Raw genomic sequence first — 27034 nt, 5'->3', positions numbered from 1 at the left:
TGTAAACTAAGAAATGAATGGTAGTCTGAAGGAGCAAGTTCGGGAGAATAAGGTGGATGAGGAATTTTTCCCAGCCAAGCTCTTCGATCTTCAGTGATGGGGTCGCGCATTGTCCAGATGAAACATCACTCCTTTTCGATTCCCTAAAACGGGTCTTTTTTTTTTTATTCAAAGCTTGGTTCAAACGCTCTAATTGCTGATATAAGTCCATATCCATATTGCTGACAGTAGACTTGAGCATTGATTGTTGCATTAGGTGGTAACAATTCAAAGGGAATTACTCTTTTGCAATCCTACTAGATAGAGAGAAGAACCTTTTTTCCCCATGAAGTTCCCTTCTCGGTTGTGGTTGAGCTTTTTCCCTTTTACCAAGCCAGTTTACGACGTTTAACATTTCAATAGAAACTCCATTTTTCATCACCAGTCACAAGTCTGTCCAAAAAAGATGAAATGAGTTCGCGGGAATGGAGAGAAGAGCAGATGTTAACTCGGGATTTGTGGTTGCTTTCGGACAATTCATGAGGTACCCATTTTCCAAGTTTAGGAACTTTTCCAAGTTGTTGAAGATGAAGATGAACAGTTGTATGGTTTGAACTAATCTTTATTATCAATTCTTCAACTGATAATGCAGGATTTTCTTCCTCAAGGAACTTATCATCAAATTCAACTGGACGTCCTGTTTGATCTTCATCTTCAAGGCTGAAATCTCCACTTCTAAATTTTGCAAGCCATCTTCTGCAAGTCCTTTCATTCAAGCATTCTTTCCCATAAACTGAGTGTATGTTTCGAGTCGTTCCGGCTGCAGAGTTTCCTTTTTTGTACTCATAAAGCATTATGTGCCTTAAATGCTCTTTGGATACTTTCATTTCAGAAAGGTGTTTAATCAAAGAAATTTTAATTCTATTTTTCGTTTTTGGATTTGGTTTGCAAGATTCTTTATATGAGTTCATGTGTTGAAGCATATTCTGTTGTGTTTGGGGAGAGTCATTTTCTTTTTGTGCCTTATGATTTAACCCACTCACCGGTAAAATTTCCACTTATTTCTTATTTATATTTTACCGGTGAGTGTGTTTAATTCTATTATTCTGTAAAATAATATTTAATTAGTTTAAATGTACACAAATGCATAAAAATAATTCTATTAGACATTCTAAAATACTTTTAAATTTCATTCAATTTCAAAAAAAGGTAAAATCGGACAGAACTTATGGGATGACCTAATAAATAAAAAACTGCATTACTAACTTTCCCTCGTAATTACGTCATGAAGCTAATCGTAAAAGAAAAAATGAAAGAGGGAGATAACTCTTAATGACTTCGTCAACACAAATCCATAAAGACACATTTTAAAGCAGACGAATTATCTTCCCATTTTCAGTTCTCGCAACACCCTTTCGCCCCGAGAATCACTTGACCTATTTAATCGGAGGTTTCCTCCTCCTTTTCGAGGCGCCGTTTCGCACGTGGATCGTATAAACAGAATGGCGTTGTTATTACACAAAATAAGGCATGCGACCGTTTCTGACTGTGAAGACATTGTCCACCTTCTGCAGGTATTTTATTCTTATAACAGCCGTTTCCCCCATCACTCTCACATCGGCACAAATGTACAAACCCGAAAAAGTTCTCTCTCTCTCTCTCTCTCACACGCACATGCGCGCGATAGTGATTATTCTGTCGTTACGTTCTGAGTTCAAATTCCGCCGAGGTCGACTTAGCCTTTCATCCTTTCGGGAGTCGATAAATAAAGTACCGGTTTCGCACTGGATCGATGTAATCGACTTTATCCCTTTGTTTGTCCTTGTTTGTCCCCTCTATGTTTGGCCCCTTGTGGGCAATAAAGAAATATATAATCATTAAATGTTTTGTACTTGTTAAAAATCACGACTGCCGTAGATTAACATTCCGCTGAGCCTGTTTACCCTGCGCGTATTAATTTCACTATTTGGCTTAGCATACATATGTGTGTGTGTGTATGTGTGTGTGTGTGCAGGTGGTGGGGCAAAATTAGTAATTTCTGAATTTTCGTTATTTTTTTTCTACCTCTTTACTTTTTGCTCTTTTACTCTTTTGCTTCTTTCGGTTATTTGACTGCGGCCATGCTGGAGCACCGCCTTTAATCGAGCAAATCGACCCCAGGACTTATTCTTTGTAAGCCTATTACTTATTCTATCGGTCTATTTTGCCGAACCGCTAAGTTACGGGGACGTAAACACACCAGCATCGGTTGTCAAGCAATGCTAGGGGGACAAACATAGACACACACACATACATACATATATACGACAGGCTTCTTTCAGTTTCCGTCTACCAAATCCACTCACAAGGCATTGTTCGGCCTGGGGCTATAGCAGAAGACACTTGCCCAAGATGCCACGCAGTGGCACTGAACCCGGAACCATGTGGTTGGTTAGCAAGCTACTTACCGCACAGCCACTCCTGCGTCTGTTTGAAATTATTTTGTATTATTACATTATATTTAGGAGTAAAAGTGTTTAGTTACGTGGAAATTATTTTTAAAAACTGCCGGTCAAACTGAAAAGATCCCCCGACTGTAATTGAGGCTGCTAATTAAATATCTGGATAACCTTTGGTGTTTAACAATCAATATTCTTTACTCTGTTGGTTTCCAAGTCAATTTTTTCCCCACACTAATGTCTAATTTGATAATTTGATAATTTCAAACAATGATATCTAAAATGGGGTAAAATAAGTAATGACGAATTTCAATAATTTCTTCCCTTTAACTGCATCGTACAAACGCAGAAGGCAGTAGTTTATTCAAACTGGTCCAATGGTTCTGTTATTTTGAACCAGCTTCTATAAACTTTTGGCCGTTTGTGCTGATGTGGCCAATAAGCTTGGCTGTATTGCAAGAAGCTTGCAATGTCCATCTCTTATGTCTATCTCCTATGTTCCTACAACAGCTCAATTTGATTCATTCTCAGTAGAAAGACACCTGTTATTATATTCTTGTTGTTTGTATTTGTAATTGTGTACCATATTCTCTGTTTTTTGTATTTGTTGCTGTACACATTCGCTAGATTTCTTACAAAAAATTTAATGCTCTTAGCTTAGACTTTTGGGGGGGGGGCAGCCAGATCAACTGTCTCAAGTGTAACTGCCCGAAACAGTAAGGACATCTGGTAACTTGACTGAAGAAAGAAGGCCACGAATGACCCGTCTTCCCCCCCCCCCTTGTCATTCTAATTGTTGTTTCTCCTGTCTGCCGTTGTATCATTTGTCTGTCCGAATGTTCTATTGTCCTCTGTTATGTTTTTGTTCAATTTTATATATATGTGTATATATATATATATATATATATATATGTGACGCCTTGGGCAAGTGTCTCCTGCTATAGCCCCGGGCCGACCGAAGCTTTGTGATTGAATTTGGTAGGCGGAAGTTACTGCCGTGTGTGTATGTGTGTGTGTAGGTGCTTGTGCCTCTCCAAGAGAGAGAGTGGAGGAGATATAATGGGAAGCATATATGAAGTTGGTCTTAATTGAGAATTTTTCTCCTTGCTGGAATGGGACTTCTGAGCCTTCAGTTAGGTATGGGCATGTACCACAATTGGGTCGTCTGCATTTTTTAACTGTTGATATCATGTGTGTTGAATATAGTTTTGCATTTGTTAGGAGTCTCTTAAGTGATCTGTGTCCTCTTTTGCCTTTGAGGAGTTTATGTGTATTTAGGATGTTGTTCATTTTCGGGTCTTGAGTGAGCAGAGGGAGATTTTGTATAATTGTGTTGTAGGCTTCATTGTTTCTGGGGTTGTGGGTTGATATGTATGGGAGTGATTTAAAGGTCCTCATTTTGTTAAATAAATAAATAATCCAACATTCTAATATCTGAAAGTTGATGAACAAACTAAATTTGTTTCTCCATTTTCTTATTTGTATTATATATATATATATATATATATGTGATAGATTGTATGAATGATAATGTTCATAATGTTTTTAAGTAGAATTTTTTTCTTGTTAATATAAGGAACAAGAGCAGACTGGAAAGAAGAGAAAAGCACCTTCTGTTGATGGTAAGTTATTTTAAACGGCCATGTTCAACCCAAATATTCTACCTGTTTTACACTCAAACCAGACAAATCTGGCTTCTCACGTCTTACCCTATAGTGTCATTCTAAAAATACACAATCATATCAAAATTTTGAAGCTATGAGATAACGCATGATTTATTCAAACTGACATGAATAGACAAGCATTGCATTTGACAGACTAATCTGAATGTTAAAGGGTTCAAGTGTCAAACAACACTGAAGTTCCACATCTTTGAATTTTAATATTATATTGGGCTGCTTGCTAAATTTTCAATAACATTGAGAAGTTACTCTATGAGAAAAATGCATGTGAGACATGGATTTTTAACAGGTTAAGCAAAAGCATCTAGTTCAGTGGTTCCCAACCTGGGGTCCACAGGCCCCTGGTGGCCTGCAAAATTAGTGCTGGGGATCTGTGGACTAAATTCAAAATTTCATATATATATATATACACACACACACACATGAGCAAACGCCCCCCTCCCCTCCATCCGTCCAATGGACGGTGCTGAGTTGTCAAACATTTAAACCAAATTTTCTCAAAACAACTTGTCCGACCGTCCCATAGGCCTCCCCTTTAAGAAACAGTGATTAAAGATAGCCTTTTTCCTATTCCAAAGAAAAATGATTTTATTAACTTTATCGATCGCATTCTCACCTGGAATCGATTTTTGTAATTTTTTCAAGACTTATACATGCTTTGATACTGTCGGTATCTACATACCAAATTTGAGCACAGTCGGATGGAGAATGCCCGAGATCCTAGAAGACAGACAGAACGGATTTTATATAATAGATAAGGATAAGCATATTAAAAGGGCTCCATGGGAAAAGTCGTTTAAATAAAAGGGTTAGGAACCACTGATCTGAAAGTTTTACTGTAAGATACGTCTATTGTTCCAAGTCAGGTAAACTTGGTCTTACCTGTGTGATGTTTCTTTGTAATCAGCAAAGAAGTCACAAGCCAACCGCAAATCTAATTTGGCTACCATTTATAATCTTATATCTTTTACATGTTTCAGTCGTTTGACTGCGGCCATGCTGGAGTACCACCTTAAAGAATTTTTTTTTAGTCGAATGAATTGATCTCATGACTTTTTTAATGTCTGTCAAAGGCTGGTACTTATTCTATCGGTTGCTTTTACCAAACTGCTAAGTTACGGGGATGTAAACACATTCGTACCACTTGTCAAGCAGACATACACACACACACACACCACACACACACACACACACACACACACAAACACACAAGCACACACACACACACACACTCACACACACACACAAACACACACACATATACACATGTATGTGTGTGTGTATATATATGTATGTATATATGACAGGCTTCTTTCAGGTTCCATCTACCAAATTCACACACAAGGTTTTGGTCAGCCCAGGGCTATAGGAGAAGACACTTGCACAAGGTGTCATGCAGTGGAACTGAACCAAGAACCCCTGATTAAGAAGCAAACTTCTTACCACACAGCCATGCCTACACCTATGATGTTCAAGTTTGTCTAAAACCTAGCAAATGATGTAGATTTTTTTTTTAATTTACTCTCAGTCTTGAATTATGACTAGGAAATAACACCTAAGGTTTAACTCAAATTATTCAGTCCTGTACAGTTTTGACACTTGGGGGTGACTCTTTGAGCATTGAGCATGTTATATGTAGAAAATGCAGCTGACACTAATCTTTCATCTATAAAGCTAACAGTGATCATTCACCTATTTACAGTTAGCATTTATGTCATGCCTATGACACAGATGCTAATACTAATCATAGTTTTTTTGTGACACTTTGAGCTAACACTAATCATTCATCTAAGTCATAAGTATGACACTTATTAGTTAACATTGATCATTCAATCAAATACATATACATAATTATAATTAGGGTTCCGCTAACTGCTTCATCACATACTGGAATTAGAAAAAAAGAGTTAAAAATTCCTTTTCTACTACTATAAGAATCTCCATGATGGTAAACATACTTTGGATCTTTTCGGTTTGAACGGCAGTTTTTAACATAATTTCTAGGTAACTAAAAAATTTTAAACTTCGTATACTGGTAGAATGTGTTTATAAAACATCTTTTTCTCTTGGCTTTATTGAGAGAATTCTATAGTTTGTAAGATATTTGTTGTTTTTTTTTCTTCAATTTCTGCAATTTCAACCAATCAGTGACGTCTATTGAGTTAAAAAACATTCTGTGCCATATGAATATGTCCCTCGTTTAAGAAACAGATTGGGTTTATTTACATTTCTGAAGAAAAAAAGATACCCTTCCCCCAGCCCTAACCTTAACCCTAAAACAGATTGAAATGCAATAGATCAATTCTAGGGTCATAATTATGGGTGACAATTTCATATGATACCGCTAGAAAAACTGCCGTTCAAACCGAAAAGATCCCATACTTTTTTATGAAAGCGAAGAGAAAAACAATAGTTTTCATTGTTTTTCTCTTTGCCTCAGAGATCCAGTGTAATAAATGAACTATGTTCTATTCTGTTTTGTTCTGTTTTGGTTTGAAACCCTTAACTGTGTATTCTGTTATATTTCATTTGATTTCATCTGGTGCAAAATTATTTTGCACAAACACCCCCCCCCCACCTTGGTCAGATAAATAATGGCTCTACTTGAGACTGAGTACAACTATTATTTACCCAGGTAACGGTTCTAATAAGCATTACTGTAAACTGTTCCACCGTTCTTTGACTACAGATCTGTCCATTTTATTTCTCTAAAGTGAAAACAAGAACATGCCAAAGAATGTAACAGTCAGTCGTCATTTCAGTGACCATGTGGGATGCTGTTTTATTAGTTCAACTAAATTTCCTAATTTACTCTGTAAAAGATTTCCTTATGATTGGTGCTTTTTAATCCGGCCATATCCAGCCCAAATATTCTACCTATTTTATGTTAAAACTGATCAGATTTAACCTCTCACACCCACCCTACAATGTCATTCTAAAAATATACAAACACACCTTTGAAATCCTGAAGCTACTTGAAAATGCATGATTAATTCAAAATAATTTAAATAAATAAACATTACATTTAACAAAGAAATCTGAATGCTAAAGAATTAAGGAAGTTTATACCAAACCACTGTCTATTTGTTAACAAATGCTATATCAAATTTTTTCATTAGTTAAAAAATGTCTGGAGTTCTCTATTAACTTCTCAAATTTCTTTTAGTTCCTAAACACAAAGCTGAATAAGATATGAGGTGACAACAAACCTTTTATCCAAAAATATAGTTTTCAGATGTTAAACTACAAACCTTTCTTTCTCTCAACAATTCAGTTTCTCACAATTTACAGTTATGGTAGATGGTGAAGAAACAAGCTAATGGTTGTATTTTTATATCTACTGTACTTTAGAGCTAAAAACCCACTGCTTTGATGGTGAGAACTCTTTTAATATCCTCATTGCTGAAATGAATGATAAAGATTCTGCTAAACGTAAGTGTTACTGAAAAACTTTCTTAAATATTTTTTGCATCTTCTGTTGCAGAAGCCAGTTTTTTTGTTTTTTTACATATAAACCATAAGTGTCTATAGTAATGGCATTTAATGCTGGTTTCTTATTGTTCAAACAAATATTATAGGTGATGCTCCTCATTACAAATGGGTTTTCACTGAAGGTTTGGCATGGGCGGTCATTTCTTCAAACAAAAGCAATGCATACTAAGCCCACCAAATATTGATGTTGAGAAATTCTCCTGTTTAAACAAAAATATTTGGAGGTACTCCTGTATTCAGACCATAGGAAATACTCTTCTATCCAGACTGTGTCAATAGAAGGTACTCCTGTATTGGGAGATACTCTTCTACCCAGACAGGAACAGTAGGAGATATTCCTCTGTTGAAACAAAGATAATAGGAGATGCTCCTCTATTCAGGCTGAGCTGATACACCTAAGTCCAGACAGGGACAATGGGTGATGGTCAATTGTTTAGGATAATACAATAGGAGAGATGCATTAAGACGATAGAAGATGCTTCTGTGTTGAGAAAGAGAGTCGTGGGGCTTAGTGATTAGGGTTTTGGACTCATGATCAAAAGATTGTGGTTTCAATTCCTGGACCGAGCAACATGTTGTGCTGTTGCTCCAGTCCACTCAGCTGGCAAAAATGAGGAATCCTGTAACAGACCGGCGTTCCATCCATGTGGGGAATATATATTCATGAAACCAGGAAACCGGCCCTTATGACCCAGTTTGACTTGAGAAGGTAACTTTACCTTACTTTTTTACCCTTCTGTTCATTTCAATAGTTTATAGGTTTAAAGGTATCATTCCATGAGTAATCATCCCTCTAACCATTCAGTGTTTTGTCACTCGCCAGAAATACTTCCATATCGTCTACGTATCTATTTTTTGAAGTCTCAGTACACAATATCAAATTTCTAGGTTTCTCTGTCATACATATTGATCAAGGCCAAGATACTTAAAGCTACTCTCCACCCCACACCTTTCTCCCTTTATTTTTGCCATCAAATAAGTGTTGCTTGGGAACAAACAAACCAAAGAAGCCACAACTTGTAAATACGTTTACCCAATGTACAACCGTATCGATAAATAAATTCCATAAGTCAATTACAACCCCTCCTAAATACATAACTAAGCAGCGACAACTCTATTACATCATACAAATATATATATATATATATATATATATATACACATAGGTGAGGAAAAACAAAAATATTCTTGTTAATAACTTTGATGTCTCATTACAGGTGACAACAACATTCCATTGGTTGGCTATCTCCTCTACAACTATCACTTCTGTGTATTTGACTCCAAGAGTTTACGAATCACTGATGCCTATATCTCTGCAGTCTCAGAACACAAAGAAAACATCTTGAGAAGTCTTGTTGGCCATTTAGTCAAGGTAAATGTCTGTAAGTCCATACATACTTATGTACTTACATTCTATTTCTTTTTTTAATTTAGAATAAATTTTCATCAGCCACCAAGCATCTTGTTTTGATCATCATCCTTTAATTCAGAAATTCTTGCAGATTTTTATAGTCCTAGATATTGTAATCATTTGTAGCACATGGATTAGGATTTGTGTTTCTCTCCCCAAGAACCCAAGTTCAGATTTACTTTGCTCCAGATGGAGCAATAATTGTTCCAATAATAATAGATGTGAAACTGAAAGTATATCTTTGATACTGAATTTGTGAACTCTTTATCAATGGTCCATAGATGTCCTCTTTCTCTTGTCTTGTGTTTTTCTAACCACACTGATGTCCAGAGGGCAGCTGATTTCCATAGCAGGTATTTTCCTCGTAGCTGGCAGAAACGTTAGCACGCCGGGCGAAATGCTTATCAGTATTTCGTCTGTCGCTACGTTCTGAGTTCAAATTCTGCCGAGGTCGACTTTGCCTTTCATCCTTCGGAGTCGATAAATAAAGTACCAGTTAAGCACTGGGGTCGATATAATCGACTTAATCCCTTTATCTGTCCTTGTTTGTCCTCTCTGTGTTTAGCCCCTTGTGGGTAGTAAAGAAATAGGTATTTTCCTTGTAGTCCCACACAACAATATCTCACCGCTTGTGTGTTACTTGATGTTTTAATTCTTAAGTTCCGCCAATATTCTTTGGAGCCATCAGTCTCATTAGAAACAACTACAACTTCATCTGTAGGCGTTTCCTTTATTGTTATCCTGTCACTGATTGTTCTGGCCACTGCATCAGACCCCTTGCAACGATAATATCTGGAAGACAGTCGCTTGCAGTCAGCAATGATGTGATTGGTGTCTTCAGTTTTGGTCTTGCACAAGATGCATTTTTTTTTTCTGCCTTTTATACTTGGTGGGGATCTCTTGTTCTTGAACCGCATGGGTGTAGCCCTCAAAATGGGATCTCATAAACTTGTTGCTGCTCTGTGCTAAGCTTTTGACAGAATCAGTTCCTTCTGTGTTTTGTGTTTTTCATGCTAAGTACCCATGTACTATCTTCTCAGTAAACTGGTTCATTACTTTTTATTTTTCTCTTCTGATAAATAGATTTTACTAATTACTCTTTGAAGAGAGACCTGTTTCAGCTCTTATTTCATATCACTCCTCAAATTCATTAGCTATCCTAATTATGTTGTTGATGTCATGATCACAAACTTAAACAAGATGGTTATTGATCTCTTTCCTCTGCTGCAGATGTTGTTTCTCTTTCACAATGCATGCGTCATTATGACATCAATACAGATTTGAGACTACAGCCACCATTCTTGCATGGAAAGTATTGCCTGTCTACATCTCCACTGATGTTGAAGGCCAAACACAGGTATGAGGACAAGCACTGCAAAGGTGTTGTGGGCAATGTGGTTGTTGTAAGCTGTGAGTTCTGATAACCATATTCTCTTTACTCTCCTGAGGTATTCATTCCTAGCCCTCTCCTTATTTATGGGTCCATCATATCTGTCATTCTCATCCAGTCCAAGATACCTGTAATTATCAACTGCCTGTAGAAGTTTCAATATTTTTAGATGTTCTATGGGTTTTTATTGGTTGGTAGTAAAGAAGTCATTCCAGCGGTTCTACTATCAAGCCATTCCTATTTAGGTTTTAGTGGCAGGTGAAACTTTTCCATGTTTTACTGTCAAAAATGCACATTTGGACTCACCAAGTTTCACTCCAATATCTTTAGAAAATTGGTTAATGAGGTTCAATTTTTTTTATGAGGTTCATATTTGGCCCGTACGACTTCAGGTCAGAACAAAGAAAAGACGAGAGATACTTCTGGATCCATTTCTGTGCTTTGTGAGCAGATATGATGCTGGATTTAATAAAAGGACGAAGAACCACACTCACAGACTATCACCCTGAAAGATGCTTTTTTCTTTTTTATTGTGAATGCTATCAGACGCAATTTGCTCCTAAGGAGCAAAGCAGTGTACCAAGTCTTGCTCAGACATTCAATTAGCATTCACTAGTGCTTGTGGGGCTTGGCTAACTGTAAAGCCTTGATAATCCACCCATGTGGTACACCATCAAAAGCCATGTGTGTGTGTGTGTGTGTGCCATTGCTAGATTGTCATTGAACCTACTCTAGGTCCTATCCTTTTGACTTGTCTAGTTTTTTCGGCCCTGCTGGGTTTCTAGCAATCCTTCCCACCAGGCAAGCCTAGTGCAGATGCCGGTTTAGTCACCAACTGAATTGTTTACATTAACACTATAATAACCTGAAAATACATATGCAACTCTGTGTGTGTGTGTGTGTGTAAATAAGTGAGTGAATGCATTTATGTATGCTTATATGTATACCAACTGCCATCATCTTTTTACCTGTTTTCCTTGCTAACAAGCGTTGAATGTTTCATACTAGCTTGACACCCATCAGAGTCTTTCCTCATTTGGCACTCACAACAGAGAAAGTTACAAATCATTTTTGATCTCTCTCTCTCTCTCTCTCTCTCTCTCTCTCTCTGTTTGTTTATGCATGTGTGTCAACTGTATCCTTTTTTCACTCTTACCATTCTCTTGGAGTTTGTGAAGCCTATGGATGCTGCTTCTTCCTTCTTAGCAAACTATTAAAAAACGTGTCTATTCCATTCTTTCATTGTGTACAACTCCACCAGTATAATTTCAAGTAGATATATTTCTATATTCAGATGTCTGTACAGGAAGAGTGTGACCACATAAGATGGACTGTGGGGAACAACAACTATCTTGAAAACATTACCAAATATTTTGAAGCATTTAATATGTCTAACGATGATGGTTGGTTCTTTTTCAAACTTGGAAAATCTCAAATGGATGTAATTAACAAAGGAAGTTAATTTAATAGTGATAACCAATTTTATCTTCAGAAGTCATTGTCACTTTATAGTCATTCCCAACATGTTTGATTATCTCCCTTATACAGGAAAAAATCCCTGATTACCTTCCCCTGCCTGGAACTCCATATTTCACAACATTGTGAAGACATGACACGATGTAGGTAAAGAAATTTGAGAAATTTGAAAAGAAAATACGAAACTGGTTATTTCTCCAAAAACTATGTTACTATACGCAAAATTTTATAACATTTTTCTAACATAATGACTTAAATATATTCTTTAACCATATAACACAAGCCTTCTGTAGTTTTTTCACTCTTTGTTTTATATATATATATATATATATATATATATATATATATATAGGCGCAGGAGTGGCTGTGTGGTAAGTAGCTTGTTTACCGACCACATGGTCCGGGGTTCAGTCCCACTGCGTGGCACCTTGGGCAAGTGTCTTCTACTATACCTCGGGCCGACCAAAGCCTTGTGAGTGGATTTGGTAGACGGAAATTGAAAGAAGCCTATCGTATATGTATATATATGTATGTGTTTGTATGTCTGTGTTTGTCCCCCTAGCATTGCTTGACAACCGATGCTGGTGTGTTTATGTCCCCGTTACTTAGCAGTTCGGCAAAAGAGACTGATAGAATAAGTACTGGGCTTACAAAAGAATAAGTCCCTGGGTCGAGTTGCTCGATTAAAGGCGGTGCTCCAGCATGGCCGCAGTCAAATGACTGAAACAAGTAAAAGAGTAAAAAAAAAAGAATATATATATATATTGACACACACATGCATGCACATAACAAACTCTTATTGAAGATCATGTATGAGTGTTCAACTTTTGCCAGATGACCTGCACATATGATTTGTGCTGTACCTTAGCTAACTCTCTCCATCAAATCAACATTTCCTGGGCAGGTGCATGGTGTACCACACCTCAAGGGTCAAAGTGATCACAGAGCAACACGAGAAGAAGTGTTTCGCTCAAGAACTGAAACCTTGATCTTGTGATCATAAGTGCAACACCCTAGCCACTAACCCATGCACACTCATCATCATCATCATCGTTTAGCGTCCGTTTTCCGCGCTAGCACGGGTTGGACAGTTCGACCGGGGTCTGGGAAGCCAGGGGCTGCACCAGGCTCCAGTCTGATCTGGCAGTGTTTCTACAGCTGGATGCCCTTCCTAACGCCAACCACTCCACAAGTGTAGTGGGTGCTTTTTACATGCCACCTGCACAGGTGCCAGGGGGGTCTGGCATCGGCCACGATCGGTTGGTGCTTTTAACGTGCCACCAGCATGGAAGCCAGCCAAGGCGGCACTGGCAACGGCCACGTTCGGATGGTGCTTTTTATGTGCCACCGGCACAGAAGCCAGTCGAGGCAGTGCTAATTATTAATAGACAGACAAACAGATAGATATGTGTATATTCATATTTATATATACTGACTTGTCCATTCAGTGTGGAGGGAAAACATTTTTGGGGGAGAGAAATGAAGTTGGGAACTAGACAAAAATGGTTATCAAGCACTTTTCTAAATTGTGAGATAGAATCTCAGAAATCAGCTTTGTCTTGTTCTGAGTTAATTGTTGAGAATATCAGTAATGTATAGTAACATATAATAATAATAAAGAGTACCAGTATGGTATAGTAATATATAACAATAATACAGCGTAATGTTACTTTAATCAATTATACAGGTGGAGGAGTGGCTGTGTGGTAAGTAGCTTGCTTACCAACAACATGGCTCCGGGTTCAGTCCCACTGCGTGGCATCTTGGGCAAGTGTCTTCTACTATAACCTCGGGCCGACCAAAGCCTTGTGAGTAGATTTGGTAGACGGAAACTGAAAGAAGCCCATCGCATATATATATATGTGTGTGTGTTCCCCACCATCGCTTGACAACCGATGTTGGTGTGTTTACATCCCCCGTAACTTAGCAGTTCGGCAAAAGAGACCGATAGAATAAGTACTAGGCTTACAAAGAATAAGTCCTGGGGTCGATGTGTTCGACTAAAGACAGTGCTCCAGCATGGCTGCAGTCAAAATTACTGAAACAAAAATTAAAAAATATTTCTTATAAACACTTTCTCCTCATTTCTTCTTAACACAAAGCTTCATTGCCACTGCGATAACAGTGTTTTGTCCCATATTCCTGATAAGAACATTTGTTAATTAATTTCAGAACATTGTTTTGTTACAATAGGAAAATTCTAGAAAAGCTCAATTATTATGAAGAGTAATCAGCCTAAGATTTGGGCTCTGTTTTTTCATTATCTAGTTGTGAGGTTGATAAGAAATGCAGTGTTGAAATTCAAGTAATTCAAAGTAATTCAAAGCCTCAGGTCAACCAAAGCTCTGTGAGTGGATTTGGTAGACAGAAACTGAAAGAAGCTTGTTGTATATATGTGTGTGTCTGTGTTTGTTCCCCCACCATTGCTTGACAACTGATGTTAGTGTGTTTACATCCCCCATAACTTAGTGCTTTGGCAAAAGTGGCCACAGTCATGACTGAAACATGTAAAAGAATATATTTTGACAAAATCAGTCAAATGAATAAAGGAATATATATACATTATATATCATCATCATCATCATCATCATCATTTAGCGTCCGTTTTCCATGCTAGCATGGGTTGGACGGTTCTACTGGGGTCTGTGAAGCCAGAAGGCTTCATCAGGCCCAGTCAAATCTGGCAGTGTTTCTACGGCTGGATGCCCTTCCTAACGCCAACCACTCCGTGAGTGTAGTGGGTGCTTTTTACGTGCCACCCGCACTGGTGCCAGACAGAGCTGGCAAACGGCCACGAACGGATGGTGCTTTTTATGTGCCACCGGCACGAGGGCCAGGCGAGGCTGGCAACGGACACGAAACGGGGCGGTGCTGGCAACGGTCGCGAAACGGAAAGTTCTCTTACATGCCACCGGCACTGGTAACACATCTGCAATTTCCATTGATCGATTTCGATTCTGATCCTCACTTGCCTCAATGGGTCTTCACAAGCAGAGTTTCGACATGCCACCGGCACTGGTAGCACATCCGCAATTTCCATTGATCGATTTCGATTCTGATCCTCACTTGCCTCAACACGTCTTCACAAGTAGAGTTTTGTGTCCCAAGAAGGGAAGGTATGCATACGTAGGCTGGCTCCATCCCATGTAGAAGGCCACGGGTTGTGGACTCACTTGTCCTGCCGGGTCTTCTCGCGCACAGCACACTTCCAGAGGTCTCGGTCTCTAGTCATTTCCTCAGTGAGACCTAAAGTTCGAAGGTCGTGCTTCACCAATATATATATATATATATATATATTATATATATATATTATATATATATATTATATATATGTGTGTGTATATATATATATATATATATACAGTAGACCCCTGGTATTCGTGGCGGTTACATTCCTAGAGCACCTGCAAATAGTGAAAATGATATGATGCATGAATCTTCTATACAAAGTAGAACTATGATCGTAGATTGGAGTAATTTCTTTTGAGCAATATGTGATGCTTGGCTTGAACAAAATTCAGTGCAAATCGGCAGCATTGATGCTAATGGGCAACCAGTCGTTATGGAGATAGTTCAAAAGACTTCAGTTTCCAGTGAATGAGCTATGCAGTGTCAATCAATTGGTCCCAAGTACAATCACTGAAAATAATTGGGCTTCATCTGATAGAGTCCTGCTTTTCTCATGGCCAGCTCAACGTTGGTTGTTCAAAGGTTGGGAACGGAAACAAGCTGCTTGTACTGACCCTGAATGGGAAGACAAAAATGTTGTTTATCATGCAGCTTTGCAATAAGGTCCAAATAGACAAATTATACCATTGTTTTGATGAAAACTGTTAATCTTTATATATAAAGGTAAGGTTGTGAGCTGTCTGTCTCCTACGATTTAGATTCCTAACTACTCCCACATTTTGCGGTGAGGTTTAACCAAAACCGGGTATCTTATAGTCGTGATTCATATCGAGCCCTTCTGGGTATTAGCGCGCGTCTACGATGAGTCTACGATTAAAAAAAATTTACAATCAATTTTTCCCATTTTTAATGCATTTTTGGCATATATAAGGGAAGTAACTATCTAAAAATGTATTATTAAATCTCAGAACGTAAAAAGCTACAGTAACACCCCCCCCCTTTGTGGTTAGCCATATTGAGATGGCTATTATACTTTACATCTCTAAAAATGCTTATATAGTTATTTCCCTTACAAACCCGAGCAACGCCGGGCGATACTGCTAGTTGTTCATAAAATATTGTTCAAGTTTAATAAAATCTAATATGTACTCGATGCATGAAGTGTCATTGTTGGGTCCAAGGCCCAGTGAAGAGCCCTCCACAGGAGCTAGCTTAAAAGCCGTCTGATATATACATACATATACATTAAGGCGGCGAGCAGGCAGAAACGTTAGCACACCGGGCGAAATGCTTAGCAGTATTTCGTCTGTCTTTACGTTCTGAGTTCAAATTCTGCCAAGGTAGACTTTGCCTTTCATCCTTTTGGGGTTGATTAAAAAAGCACCAGTTGCGTACTGGAGTCAATGTAATTGACTTAATCCCTTTGCTTGTCCTGGTTTGTCCCCCCTATGTTTAGCCCCTTGTGGGCAATAAAGAAATAGATACATACATACATATATATATATGTGTGTGTGTAGAGAGAGAGAGAGACAGACAGACAGACAGACAGACAGACAGACAAATACAGTTATGTGTTTTGACAATTTTTTAAAAGCTTCATAGGAGTGGGTGAGTTCTTGTGTCTCCCAGTTATCAAAAGGTCACATGACCTCGAACTGTGTGGTTAATTTACTGAATATTTTATTCATAGAATGTTGCAAGTGTTTAATTTGAAGACATTAGCGACACAATGATATAAATGAATAAAATATAAAATAAATTAATAAATTAATTCAACAAAGACAAACCAAGATATTTGTTCAATCCAGTCTGAGAGTGAATATTCAGTTGGATGCGTTTCCCTTTATTTTCTCCAGCCTCATACATGATGTGGGATGGACTTGAATACAGCACAGCACAATAACAAGTCATTCCGGAATTATACTGTGATTTTATGGAAGGAACAATTAGATAGCATGTACTTCCATAAATTTACTTTGTGTGAGCTTCAGTGTCCGTGGAGAGCATAGACAAATTTCCTTCTCAAAGTCTTCCTATCCTCTCTACACAGAAATTGCTGTAATATTGAATTGTGACTTCTGGTAGATAACTAATATTGAAAGAAAGGGCCTGAAAGTAGTAATGGAGGAACTAAAACAGTGCCTCATTGCAAAGATGGGAAGATACGACCAAAGAATGAAAAGGTTACCACCAGAATAGGCTACTCAGATTAGATCAGAAGGGACTCTTGAAAGAAATAAATGGAGAATGTACAGATGAAAAGTTGATACCTGATAACATTGAAAGTCAAAGGTTTTGGAGTGACATCTGGAAGAAAGACAAGGAGCACAAGAAGGATGCTGAATGGTTGCAAGAACTGAAACAAACAGTTGTTTTCACCAAACAGGCAGAACTAATTATTTTAGTTTGGGAAGTGAAGAAAATCAGCAAAAAAATAAGTAACTTGAAGGCCCCGGGACCAGATGGAGTTCAAGGTTACTGGACCAAAAGATTTGGTGAATGTCATGCACGAATAGCTGCGCAACTCAACACCTTGTTAAATGCCGACCAAGTAACAGCAGAGTGGTTGACATTGGGTAGGACTGCTGTGCCTGAAAAACATTGCAAAACAATACGGTAGACAATTACAGGCCGATATCCTGTTTGCCACTTATGTGGAAGTTATTGACTGGAATATTTGCAGAGTCAATGTACAAACACCTGGAAAAAATGGAGTCCTGCCACATGAGCAGAAGGGTTGCAAGCCTAAGTGTAGAGGTACCAAGGATCAACTCCTGATAGACAAAACTGTACTTAGAGACTGCAAGAGGAGGAAAAGTAACTTAGCCATGTCATGGATCGACTATTGTAAGGCATATGTTATGATCTCACATTCTTGGATTATGGAATGTATGAACCTATTTGGTATTGCATTGAATGTTGAGCGATTGGTTGGAAAAAGTATGGCAAATTGGAGGACAGACCTGACAGCATATGGAAGAAGTTTAGGGACAGTAGGAATTAGGAGGGGCATCTTTCAAGGGGACTGCCTGTCCCCACTGATCTTTATACTGTGCTTGATACCACTAGCACTGATTCTGAGGAAAGCAAAAGCTGGGTATGTATTCAAAAGCTGTCAACAAAAAGTCAACCAATTGTTATTCATGGATGACCTCAAACTTTATGGTAAAGATGAAGCCCAATTCAGTTCCCTCAATGAAACGGTGTATAGTTTCAGTGCTGATGTCAGGATGGAGTTTGGACATGAGAAAGTGTGGTGTGTTAGTCTTGAAGAGAGGCAAAATCAAATGTATGGACGGGCTAATGATACCACCGGGGGTGGTTATGAAGCAGATAGAAGAGGCAAGATATAAGTACTTGGGGATTTTGGAAATGGATAAACTGATGGAGAAAGAAATGACAGAAAAATTTAAGGTGGAGTACTTACACAGACTGATCCTGAAGTCGAAACTAAACGGACGGAATAAGATCGAAGCTATCAACACCTGGGCAGTTTAACTCCTTAAATATGGAGCAGGTGTAATCGCATGGACAGTAGACGAAATAAACAACTTAGACAGAAAGACAAGGAAATTGCTAACTAGATATGGGTCACTCCACCCAAACATTGACACAGACAGACTGTATGTACCAAGAAAAAGAGGGGGAAGAGGACTTATTGGATGCGAACACAGCATTAGAGCAGAAGAAAACAAACATATAGCATGGTATGTAAAAAATGCCACAGAACCGCTATTGTTAGAAGTAGGAAGGTCAGGCTTGTTTAGGATGAAAGATTGCAAAGATAAAGCACTATACAAGCACTTGAGAATGGATGAAACTGAAAATGGGTGGATAAAGAAAAGAATACATAGAAAATTTCATAGGGATGTTGAAAATAAGACAGACAGGGGGAAAAGATGGCTGTGGATGACTAAAAGTGATTTAAAACTGGAAATGGAGACTCTAATCTGTGCTGCTCAAGAGCAAGCACTAAGAACAGACTACATAAAATACAGAATAGACAACACAACAGAAAGTGATAAGTGCAGAATCCGTGGACAAAACGGTGAAACTATGGCATATTACCAGCCAATGTACGCCACTAGCCCAGAAGGAATATAAGAGACACCACGACAATATAGCCAGGCTTGTCCATTGGACACTTTGCAACAAGTATGGACTTGACAGAGCAAAATATTGGTACAACCACAAACCTGAAGGCATTGTCGAAAATAGAAATGCAAAGATCCGATGGGATTTCATGATTCAGTGCGACCATGAGATTGAGAATAGGAAGCCAGACATATTCTTAATTGAGAAAGAAAACAAAATATGCTGGATCATAGATATATCATGTCCATCTGACAACAAGGTATGCAATAAGGAAGAAAAAAAAGCCAATAATTGTCAGAGCCCTGAGAACAGTGAGCAAAAATCTCAAGAAGTACGTGGAACAAATAGGGACTACAATAAGGGTGAAGCACTTGCAGAAAACAGCACTGCTTGGAACTACTTGAATACTCTGGAAGGTGCTTGAAAAATATGAGATGTTACCTCAGTTCACTGGTAGTACATCTACAGCGATAGAAGCTGTGCAAAGACAATAATAATAATAATAATAATAACAATAATAATAAATGTAAACACATTCTCAGCAAATGAAGCAGAATAGGAAAGGCTATATCACAAGAATACGATGATGACAAACAAGACATAGTGAGGAGGCTGTGTCGATATATTAGAGAAGACCAGGATCAAACACCCACCCCCAACCTGAGGTACATTGACCGATGCAAGATCAAGGTTGAAACCAAAGAGATAGGTTCAGTTCTTGGGCTAATCCAGACTAGAAATATAACTGAAGCTAACAAGATTATTTGGGCTGAAGACAAGAGGTGGGTACAAAAGAAAAGAACAAAGAGAAGGTAAAGAACCAAAGTGGCATAGACGGATTTGTGAGAAACAAACAAAGTTAAAAAGATATTTAAGACAAGTTGGTAGATTGAGAAGAGGGGAATGGCATGGAAAGAACATTTAGAATTAGAGATAAAGGTTATGATGTGATATTGAAACAAAGAGTAGCAGCAATCAAAGCAAAACTGGAAAGATATGAGAATAGAAAAAGACAGTTTGAAGTAAAACAGAAGAAACTGTTTCTGGAACTAGATGGGCAAATACAGGTAACAATGAGACAAAATGCAGAGGAAAGCAAGGCATTCTAGAGAGGGATCTGGGACCAACCTGTAGAGCATAATGGTGAAGCAGAATGGCTGCATGGAAACCAAGATAGGGTGAGAAATATAGAAGTCCAAGAAGATATAAAGATAACTACAGAAATTATATAAAAAAGCAGTTAAGAAAATTCCCAAATTGGAAGAGCCCAGGACTGGATGGGGTCCAAAGTTATTGGATGAAGAAGCAGAGAGGCCTCCATGAAAGGATAGCAGAACAGCTAGATGAATGCTTGCAAGAAGGTGCAGGACCCAGCTGGATGACAAAGGGAAAGACATTGTTATGTGCCAAGGATCCTGAAAGGGGAAATGTTGCATCCAACTTTAGACCAATAACATGCCTTCTGTTAATGTGGAAACTAATGTCAGGTGCTTTGGCTCGTGAACTGTACAGATACTTGGGAAAAAAGTGGGCTGCTACCCATTGAACAGAAAGGGTGCAGAAAAGGGATCCAGGGAATGAAGGATCAGCTCTTAATTGATAAACTGATTATCAGGAACTGCAAGATAAGACATTGAAACCTGAGCATGGCATGGGTTGACTATCACAAAGAATATGATGATACCACACTCCTGGATAATAAGAACAATTTAAAGGTATGGAGTAGCAGAGAATATGAGAAGCCTTATATGGAATAGTATGAAATATCAGAGAATGGAAGCAAGTAATAGAACAGGTGAAAATCAAGAGAGGAATTTTCTAGGGGCAGTGTGTCCCCACTGATATTCATGTTGGGAATGATCCCCTTGAGTGTAATACTACAGAAAACAAAGTTGGGGTATGATCTGGGAAGAGGTAAGGGAAAACTAAACCACTTGCTATTCATGGACGACCTGAAGCTATTCACAAAAACTAAGGTAGAACTAGGCAGCCTAGTCCAGTCTGTGTGGATTTTTTCCAATGATATTAAGATGGAGTCTGGACTCTCAAAATGTGCTACAATGGTGATGAGACAAGGAAAGCTTGTGGCCTGTGTGACATTTCTCATTAATTTCTTGACAACAAGTCTTGTGGCATTGCCCAGCTTTGGTTGAGGAAGGTTGTGCAGAAGCATAATTGGAGAACCTATTTTCAATGGAAGGCAATGAAGAGGAGCTCCTGGTGGCTACAGTGAGTTTAAGAACTCAACCAGGTAATTGACTATTTCCAATTCATCCACAACAGAGTCTATAAATTTGTAAGTATGTTCGTTTCCTGGTAAAAGTTTCTTGAATCTTTCATTTAAATTATTCACAGTAAAATTTCTTTGGTGCCATGATTGCTCTTTCACACAACCAAGCAACATTTGTGTAATTTGAAATTATACTTGAGAAAACTTTTGCAATAAATTCCTCAACTGAGCTGACCAAGTTGCAGATTTTTTATGGAATCAAGTCACCTTCATGATTGATGCCTAGCCTTCCTTCACCAAGTTGAAAAATAGTATGGGCAAATTGTTCTGACAGATGATTCCCATACAAATTGTGTCCTCATATTTGCAGAAAGCTTTAACACCTTGATATGTTTCCATACAATAGAAGATTTCAAGCATGCTTTCAATTCATCCACCTTTGTTCCCTTGGGAAGCACAGGCAAAATTCGTGTGAAATCACTTGAAAGTACTTCTGTCACACCTTGCATCAAACAATTGGTTCTGTGCAAATCCTGCAGCATTTTGTCAACAGCTTCTACTAATTTCTTTGTAGCTTCATCCCATATGATCAAAGAACTTGAGCTAAAAAAGAACTTTTACTAATATTGCAGACAAGTTCATCATTTGAAGTTAGATTGAATGGCAGCTTGAATGTTGTGAGAAGTGTTCGACCTCCTGGAAGCAAAGTCGCAGCAATTCCAGAGCTTGCTACAGCTAAGGCTATTTCCTTTTTCTACCAGACTTTGGCTAGCACTAAATTTGTAACAAAAGATTTTCCTTGTGGCGCATCTAAAAAATATAATCCTCCTCTCTTATATATCACTTGGTCAATGATTGTAAATGCAAGTTGTTGATTTGGCAAGAGTTTCAGAACATTTTCTTCAAGGAATCTTGTTAATGACTCAATATCATATGAAGTTTCTTGCAAAACTTCAGTGATGAAATTATTCATGTTATTTCAATGAGTTTCATGTAATCCAAACTTGCTGAGCTCCTCTCCTCCCATTGAGACAAATCGATCTTCAATATCAAGTAGTAGATCTTAAATATCAACCAATAAAGAATGATATGTGCCATTGTTGAATGCTTTTTCCCTCTCAGGGAATCTTAATTGTGCTAGATTTTTGCAGTCTTCTGATAAATCATTCTTATATTTGTGCCACAATGCTAATGGATTGCCTATTTCACAATTAAGGAGAATAATTGCAAAAAGATCTCTCAAAGAAATTGGTGTGTGACACTGAAGCCTCAGTCATTGTTCTATCCCACTTATTGCCATCTTCTAAGAAATTTAAGGCTGTTCATGCCCACCGATTGACTGCTCATCTTGTACGCATCCTCGTCCGTTCCGTCCCCGAAGCCTGCCCGCCACCCTTACCATCGGCGCTTCCATGGCCGCTATCACTGCCATCAGTCGATGTTCACTCTGTGGGATCTCATTGCGAGTGTTCTTACCAACAGCAGTTGCGTAGATAGCAGCAGTTACCAAATCGCGATCACTTACTTACACGCTGCTAATATACATAAAACCAGTTCACTTCCCAACCACCATCTTTATCTAATTATAGGTTTCTCTCTCTCTCTCTCTCCCTTTCTTTCATCAATTCTTGGGTTTATATGAGCATTTCTTTCTGCCACATAAACTTTAATATGATTCCCATCTTCCCCTCATTGTCCTAGTTGCTTTTTTCTCCTTCTTTACCCTCTGACACTTACATAGTCATAAATCTTACACTTTCTCCTCTTTTTTTATGCATTAAATACTCTCTGTATTGTCACTGCTGTCTGTTGAATGTCTCACACCTAACATTTTCCTACCTACTTATCATCATCCTTCCTCTTCTGCTTCTTTTCCACACCTCTTCATCTGTCTTTTCTTTATCTTCCTCTTTTACATTCCTTTGTATTTTTATATTTATTCTTTCTGCCCTCTTTTACATTTACATTTATATTTCTCTCTCTCTCTCTTTCTTTCTTTCTTTCTCTCTCTCCCTCATTCTCCCTCTCTCTCTCTTTCTCTCTCTCTCTCTCTTTCTCTCTCTCTTTCTTTCTCTCTCTCTCTCCCTCATTCTCCTCCCTGTTTACTTTCATACATACCTCTTTGCTTTTCATCCTTTTGGGGTTGATAAAATAAATAGCAGTTGAACAACGAGGTTGATGTAATCAACAAGCCTCTCTCCTACCAAAATTTCAGGCCCTGCGCCTATAGCAGCATTTGTTAGCACATTGAACAAAGTGCTTATAAGATGATAAACAACACCCATGGACAATTAACAGAAGATTTATTTACTGCTGCACATATTCAGCAATCTTTTAGTCATGGGATGAAGACTGTTGGTCATGGGGTGAAGAATAAAGACAACAATTTATACAGACATTGGGAGAGACAGCTCTGGGGGTTATGATAAAATAGCTGGTATATGTGTAGATCTGTGGCTGGGTTGTCACAACTAGGAAGATATTGTGTTAAATTCGATGGCAAATTTGAACTTTCAAACTGCACAGCTGGAGAAAGGATAAAATGAGAATGAAGTTGTTAAAACAACAGTCTCAAAATTCTGAGGTTACCACCAAATATCCCACTTCTATAAGGCTCATTAGAAGGTGCTAGACAATCAAAGCACATCATGGCTCACTGCTGATTGGTCAGTTAATTGGCCAGCAATAGTGAAACAATAGTGAACTCAACATGGCCTTCGCTTGGCTGTTCAGTGATTTGGTTTTAAATCTGCTACAATGCTTAGCAGCATTTCTTCTGGCTTCACATTCTAAGTTCAAATACCACCAAGATCAACTTTACCTTTCATTCTTCCAGGGACAATAAAATAAATGTAGACATAATTGACTAGCCTCCCTCACACCAAAATTTTTAAGGCCTTGTGCCTATAGTAAGAAAGGATTCTTAACCTTGTTTTGGATGAAAGATGGATTAGTGGAATCGTTAGAGCATTGGAAAACGTGAAAATTAATATTTGTAAAAATTAAGTTTTAATTTCATGAAATTATTTACCCTTTCCTTTAAAAGTAGCTCAGACTTGCAGCTAGGTTTTTTTTTTGTTTTCTTCCTCCAACTAAGAGAAATTTTAATCAGTCAAGAACTTTCTTTTCGCCTCTGTCATTCATACTTGAATTATCCAAATTCTTTATATATACCTGCATAAGAATGTTTTTTTAGCCCTCTAATCACTTTTTACAATGATGCAAATTACTTTTTGGTAAGAATATCATTAATGACATTATCAAATTTCTTATAAGAACCTAGATAACCAGAACTAGATTATTTCAAAATACAGTTTTTTGGGACATTTTTTTGACAAGTTTGTATTTTCAGATTTAAGATACTGTTATGAAAGGTAGTTATTGTGCATGGTGGGGAGAGCATAACATAAAAATGGGGTGGGGGGGAGACTCGATTAGTAAGAACAAAAGATAAAGAGATTGTTCATTATCACCATCGTGTTATTTCAAGATGATAGCAGTACCTGTTTCGCGGTATGCAATACCTGGTGACTGTGAGCACATTACTGGTTTATTCAAGGTATGTGCTCAATACTTTAACTGAACTTTTAGTTGTTAATTAATTTGTGGGGCTAAAATATATCTTAGTATCATAAAATCTTCGAGTAATTTCCTTTATTATGACAGCCAAAACTGCAGCATTTTTTCATTATGAACAAAGGGAGCTCGTCATATTATATTTCTTTAGTTGTCCAAATAACAAAATGACAATCAGATCTTGCATTGCATCTCTTTTCATGCGCTCCTTTGCTGAGCATTCAACTTTACAGTCCAAAGCAAAATAATGCAAAAAACAAAAATATTGAAAAATACTTGACTGCCCATTTTGCATGCTTGAAGAACTTTGAATGTACATGTTGCAACTGTACCTATCCTATGTGATTTTTTTTCTCTTTTGTCAACTCTCTCAAAATATATTTAGTGAAATTTAATGTAATTTCTGATAAAAAAGTATTTCAGAATAATACAATTCAAAACAAATGCTAACCTCTACCTAACAAAATATGAGGAATTGTATTAAATTTATTGAATATTATTGTAACCCTTGTTCACTATTTTGTGTGTGTGTGTAGTGTGCATGTGTGTGTGTGTGTACATACACACATGGAATTTTTGCTTAAGCACCTCATATAACTCATAACTTTTTCTTTTGAACTTATCAGAAAATTTCTGCAAATTTGTGTTTTAAATACAGGAGTTCATACGATTGTGTGTGTGTGTGTGTGTGTGTGTGTGTGTGTGTGTGTGTGTGTGTGTGTGTGTGTGTGTGTGCGTGTGTAGTGTGTGTGTGTATCTTTCTGTTTATCACCCACCATTACTTCACAGCCGGTGTTGGTATGTTTACGTCCCCATAACTTAGTAGTTCAGCTAAAGAGATTCATAGAATAAGTATCAAGCTTAAAAAATAAAATAACTACTGGGGCTGATTAGTTTGACAAAAATTTCAAGGTGGTGCCCCAGCTTGGCCATAGACTAATGACTGAAACAAGTAAGAGATAAAAGACATTACACACACACACACACACACACATATATATATATATATAAGGTAAGGTTGGACAGGACCACCTGTGCCAACATCATTAACAGTGCAGTTCTACCTGCAATGTTATATGGTCGTGAAACATGGGCTACCAAAAAGAATGAAGAGCAGAGATTGGTAACGGCTCAAAGAGCCATGGAAAGGTCAATGCTTGGTATCTCATTGAGAGAGCACATCAGTAGCGAGATCATCAGAAAGAAGTCCGGCATGATGGATGTCATTGCAGAGTATAGACGCAGCAAGTATAGATGGGCTGGACACGTCGCCCGGCTCACCGATAATTGGTCAACCCGCGCAGTTGTCGAGTGGTACCCGCACAAGCGGAAACAACCACCCGGAAGGCCTCCACGACGGTGGAGTTACAATTTCTGGAGGAAGATTGGGATCACGTGGATGAGAAAGGCGCGATCCAGAGAGGACTGAACAGCATGCTGTGACCAGCGGAGTCTAATGGACACCCAATGGACTGGTCGGTCAAGGTGATATATATATAGATGTATATATATATATATATATATATTATATATATATATATATATATATATATATATACATATATGTATATATATTATATATATATATATATATATATATATATATATATGTGTATATATATATATATATAAGGCGGCGAGCTGGCAGAAACGTTAGCACGCCGGGCGAAATGCTTAGCGGTATTTCGTCTGCCGCTACGTTCTGAGTTCAAATTCCGCCGAGGTCGACTTTGCCTTTCATCCTTTCGGGGTCGATAAATAAAGTACCAGTTTCGCACTGGGGGTCGTTGTAATCGACTTAATCCCTTTGTCTGTCCTTGTTTGTCCCCTCTATGTTTAGCCCCTTGTGGGCAATAAAGAAATATATATATATATATATATATATATATATATATTTGTTCTTGGAACCATGTCTGCATCAATAAATTATTGAATTTAACTTTTCTCTGAAAGATAACGAGGTGATAATGTTGGGTGTCAAAAGCACTGAGTGATCAAGAATGACCAATGAATGACCAATGTGATTAAAGAAAGACAGGGAATTATTTGTTCATGAGAAATCAAACTGATCAAAGAATTGGATCTTTTTGGTGCTGACGTGTTCAAAAAAGCTATAATAAGAAAATTGTAATCTTC

The 27034-nt window shown here is 37.9% G+C and overlaps 1 protein-coding gene and 1 long non-coding RNA gene across 8 annotated transcripts in view; both read left to right on the top strand.

Annotated features, from left to right (window-relative positions):
* The first annotated feature begins 1399 nt into the window (after positions 1 to 1399).
* The window catches only part of LOC115216299, a 66481-nt gene continuing 40846 nt past the window's right edge, over positions 1400 to 27034 (top strand). For 6 of the 7 annotated variants that reach the window (XR_005001078.1, XR_005001077.1, XR_005001076.1 and 3 more), the window contains exons 1-4: positions 1400 to 1553; positions 3994 to 4039; positions 7451 to 7531; positions 8809 to 8963. Coding sequence is in view for 4 of the 7 variants with exons in the window: in XM_036506937.1 (XP_036362830.1) it covers positions 1482 to 1553; positions 3994 to 4039; positions 7451 to 7531; positions 8809 to 8963 (354 nt within the window). In the remaining 3 variants the exon portion in view is untranslated. The remainder of the gene's footprint in view (positions 1554 to 3993; positions 4040 to 7450; positions 7532 to 8808; positions 8964 to 27034) is intronic. The other variant, XM_036506938.1, reaches the window with a different exon arrangement.
* On the top strand, positions 9005 to 26984 carry LOC118765211. The gene is made up of 3 exons (XR_005001079.1): positions 9005 to 9355; positions 14041 to 14046; positions 26974 to 26984. It is a non-coding gene; the product is annotated as an uncharacterized LOC118765211 (long non-coding RNA).

This window comes from Octopus sinensis, linkage group LG10 (genome assembly GCF_006345805.1).
Source record: "Octopus sinensis linkage group LG10, ASM634580v1, whole genome shotgun sequence".
Lineage (NCBI taxonomy): Eukaryota > Metazoa > Mollusca > Cephalopoda > Octopoda > Octopodidae > Octopus > Octopus sinensis.
This window is presented reverse-complemented; position numbering and strand designations above follow the sequence as displayed.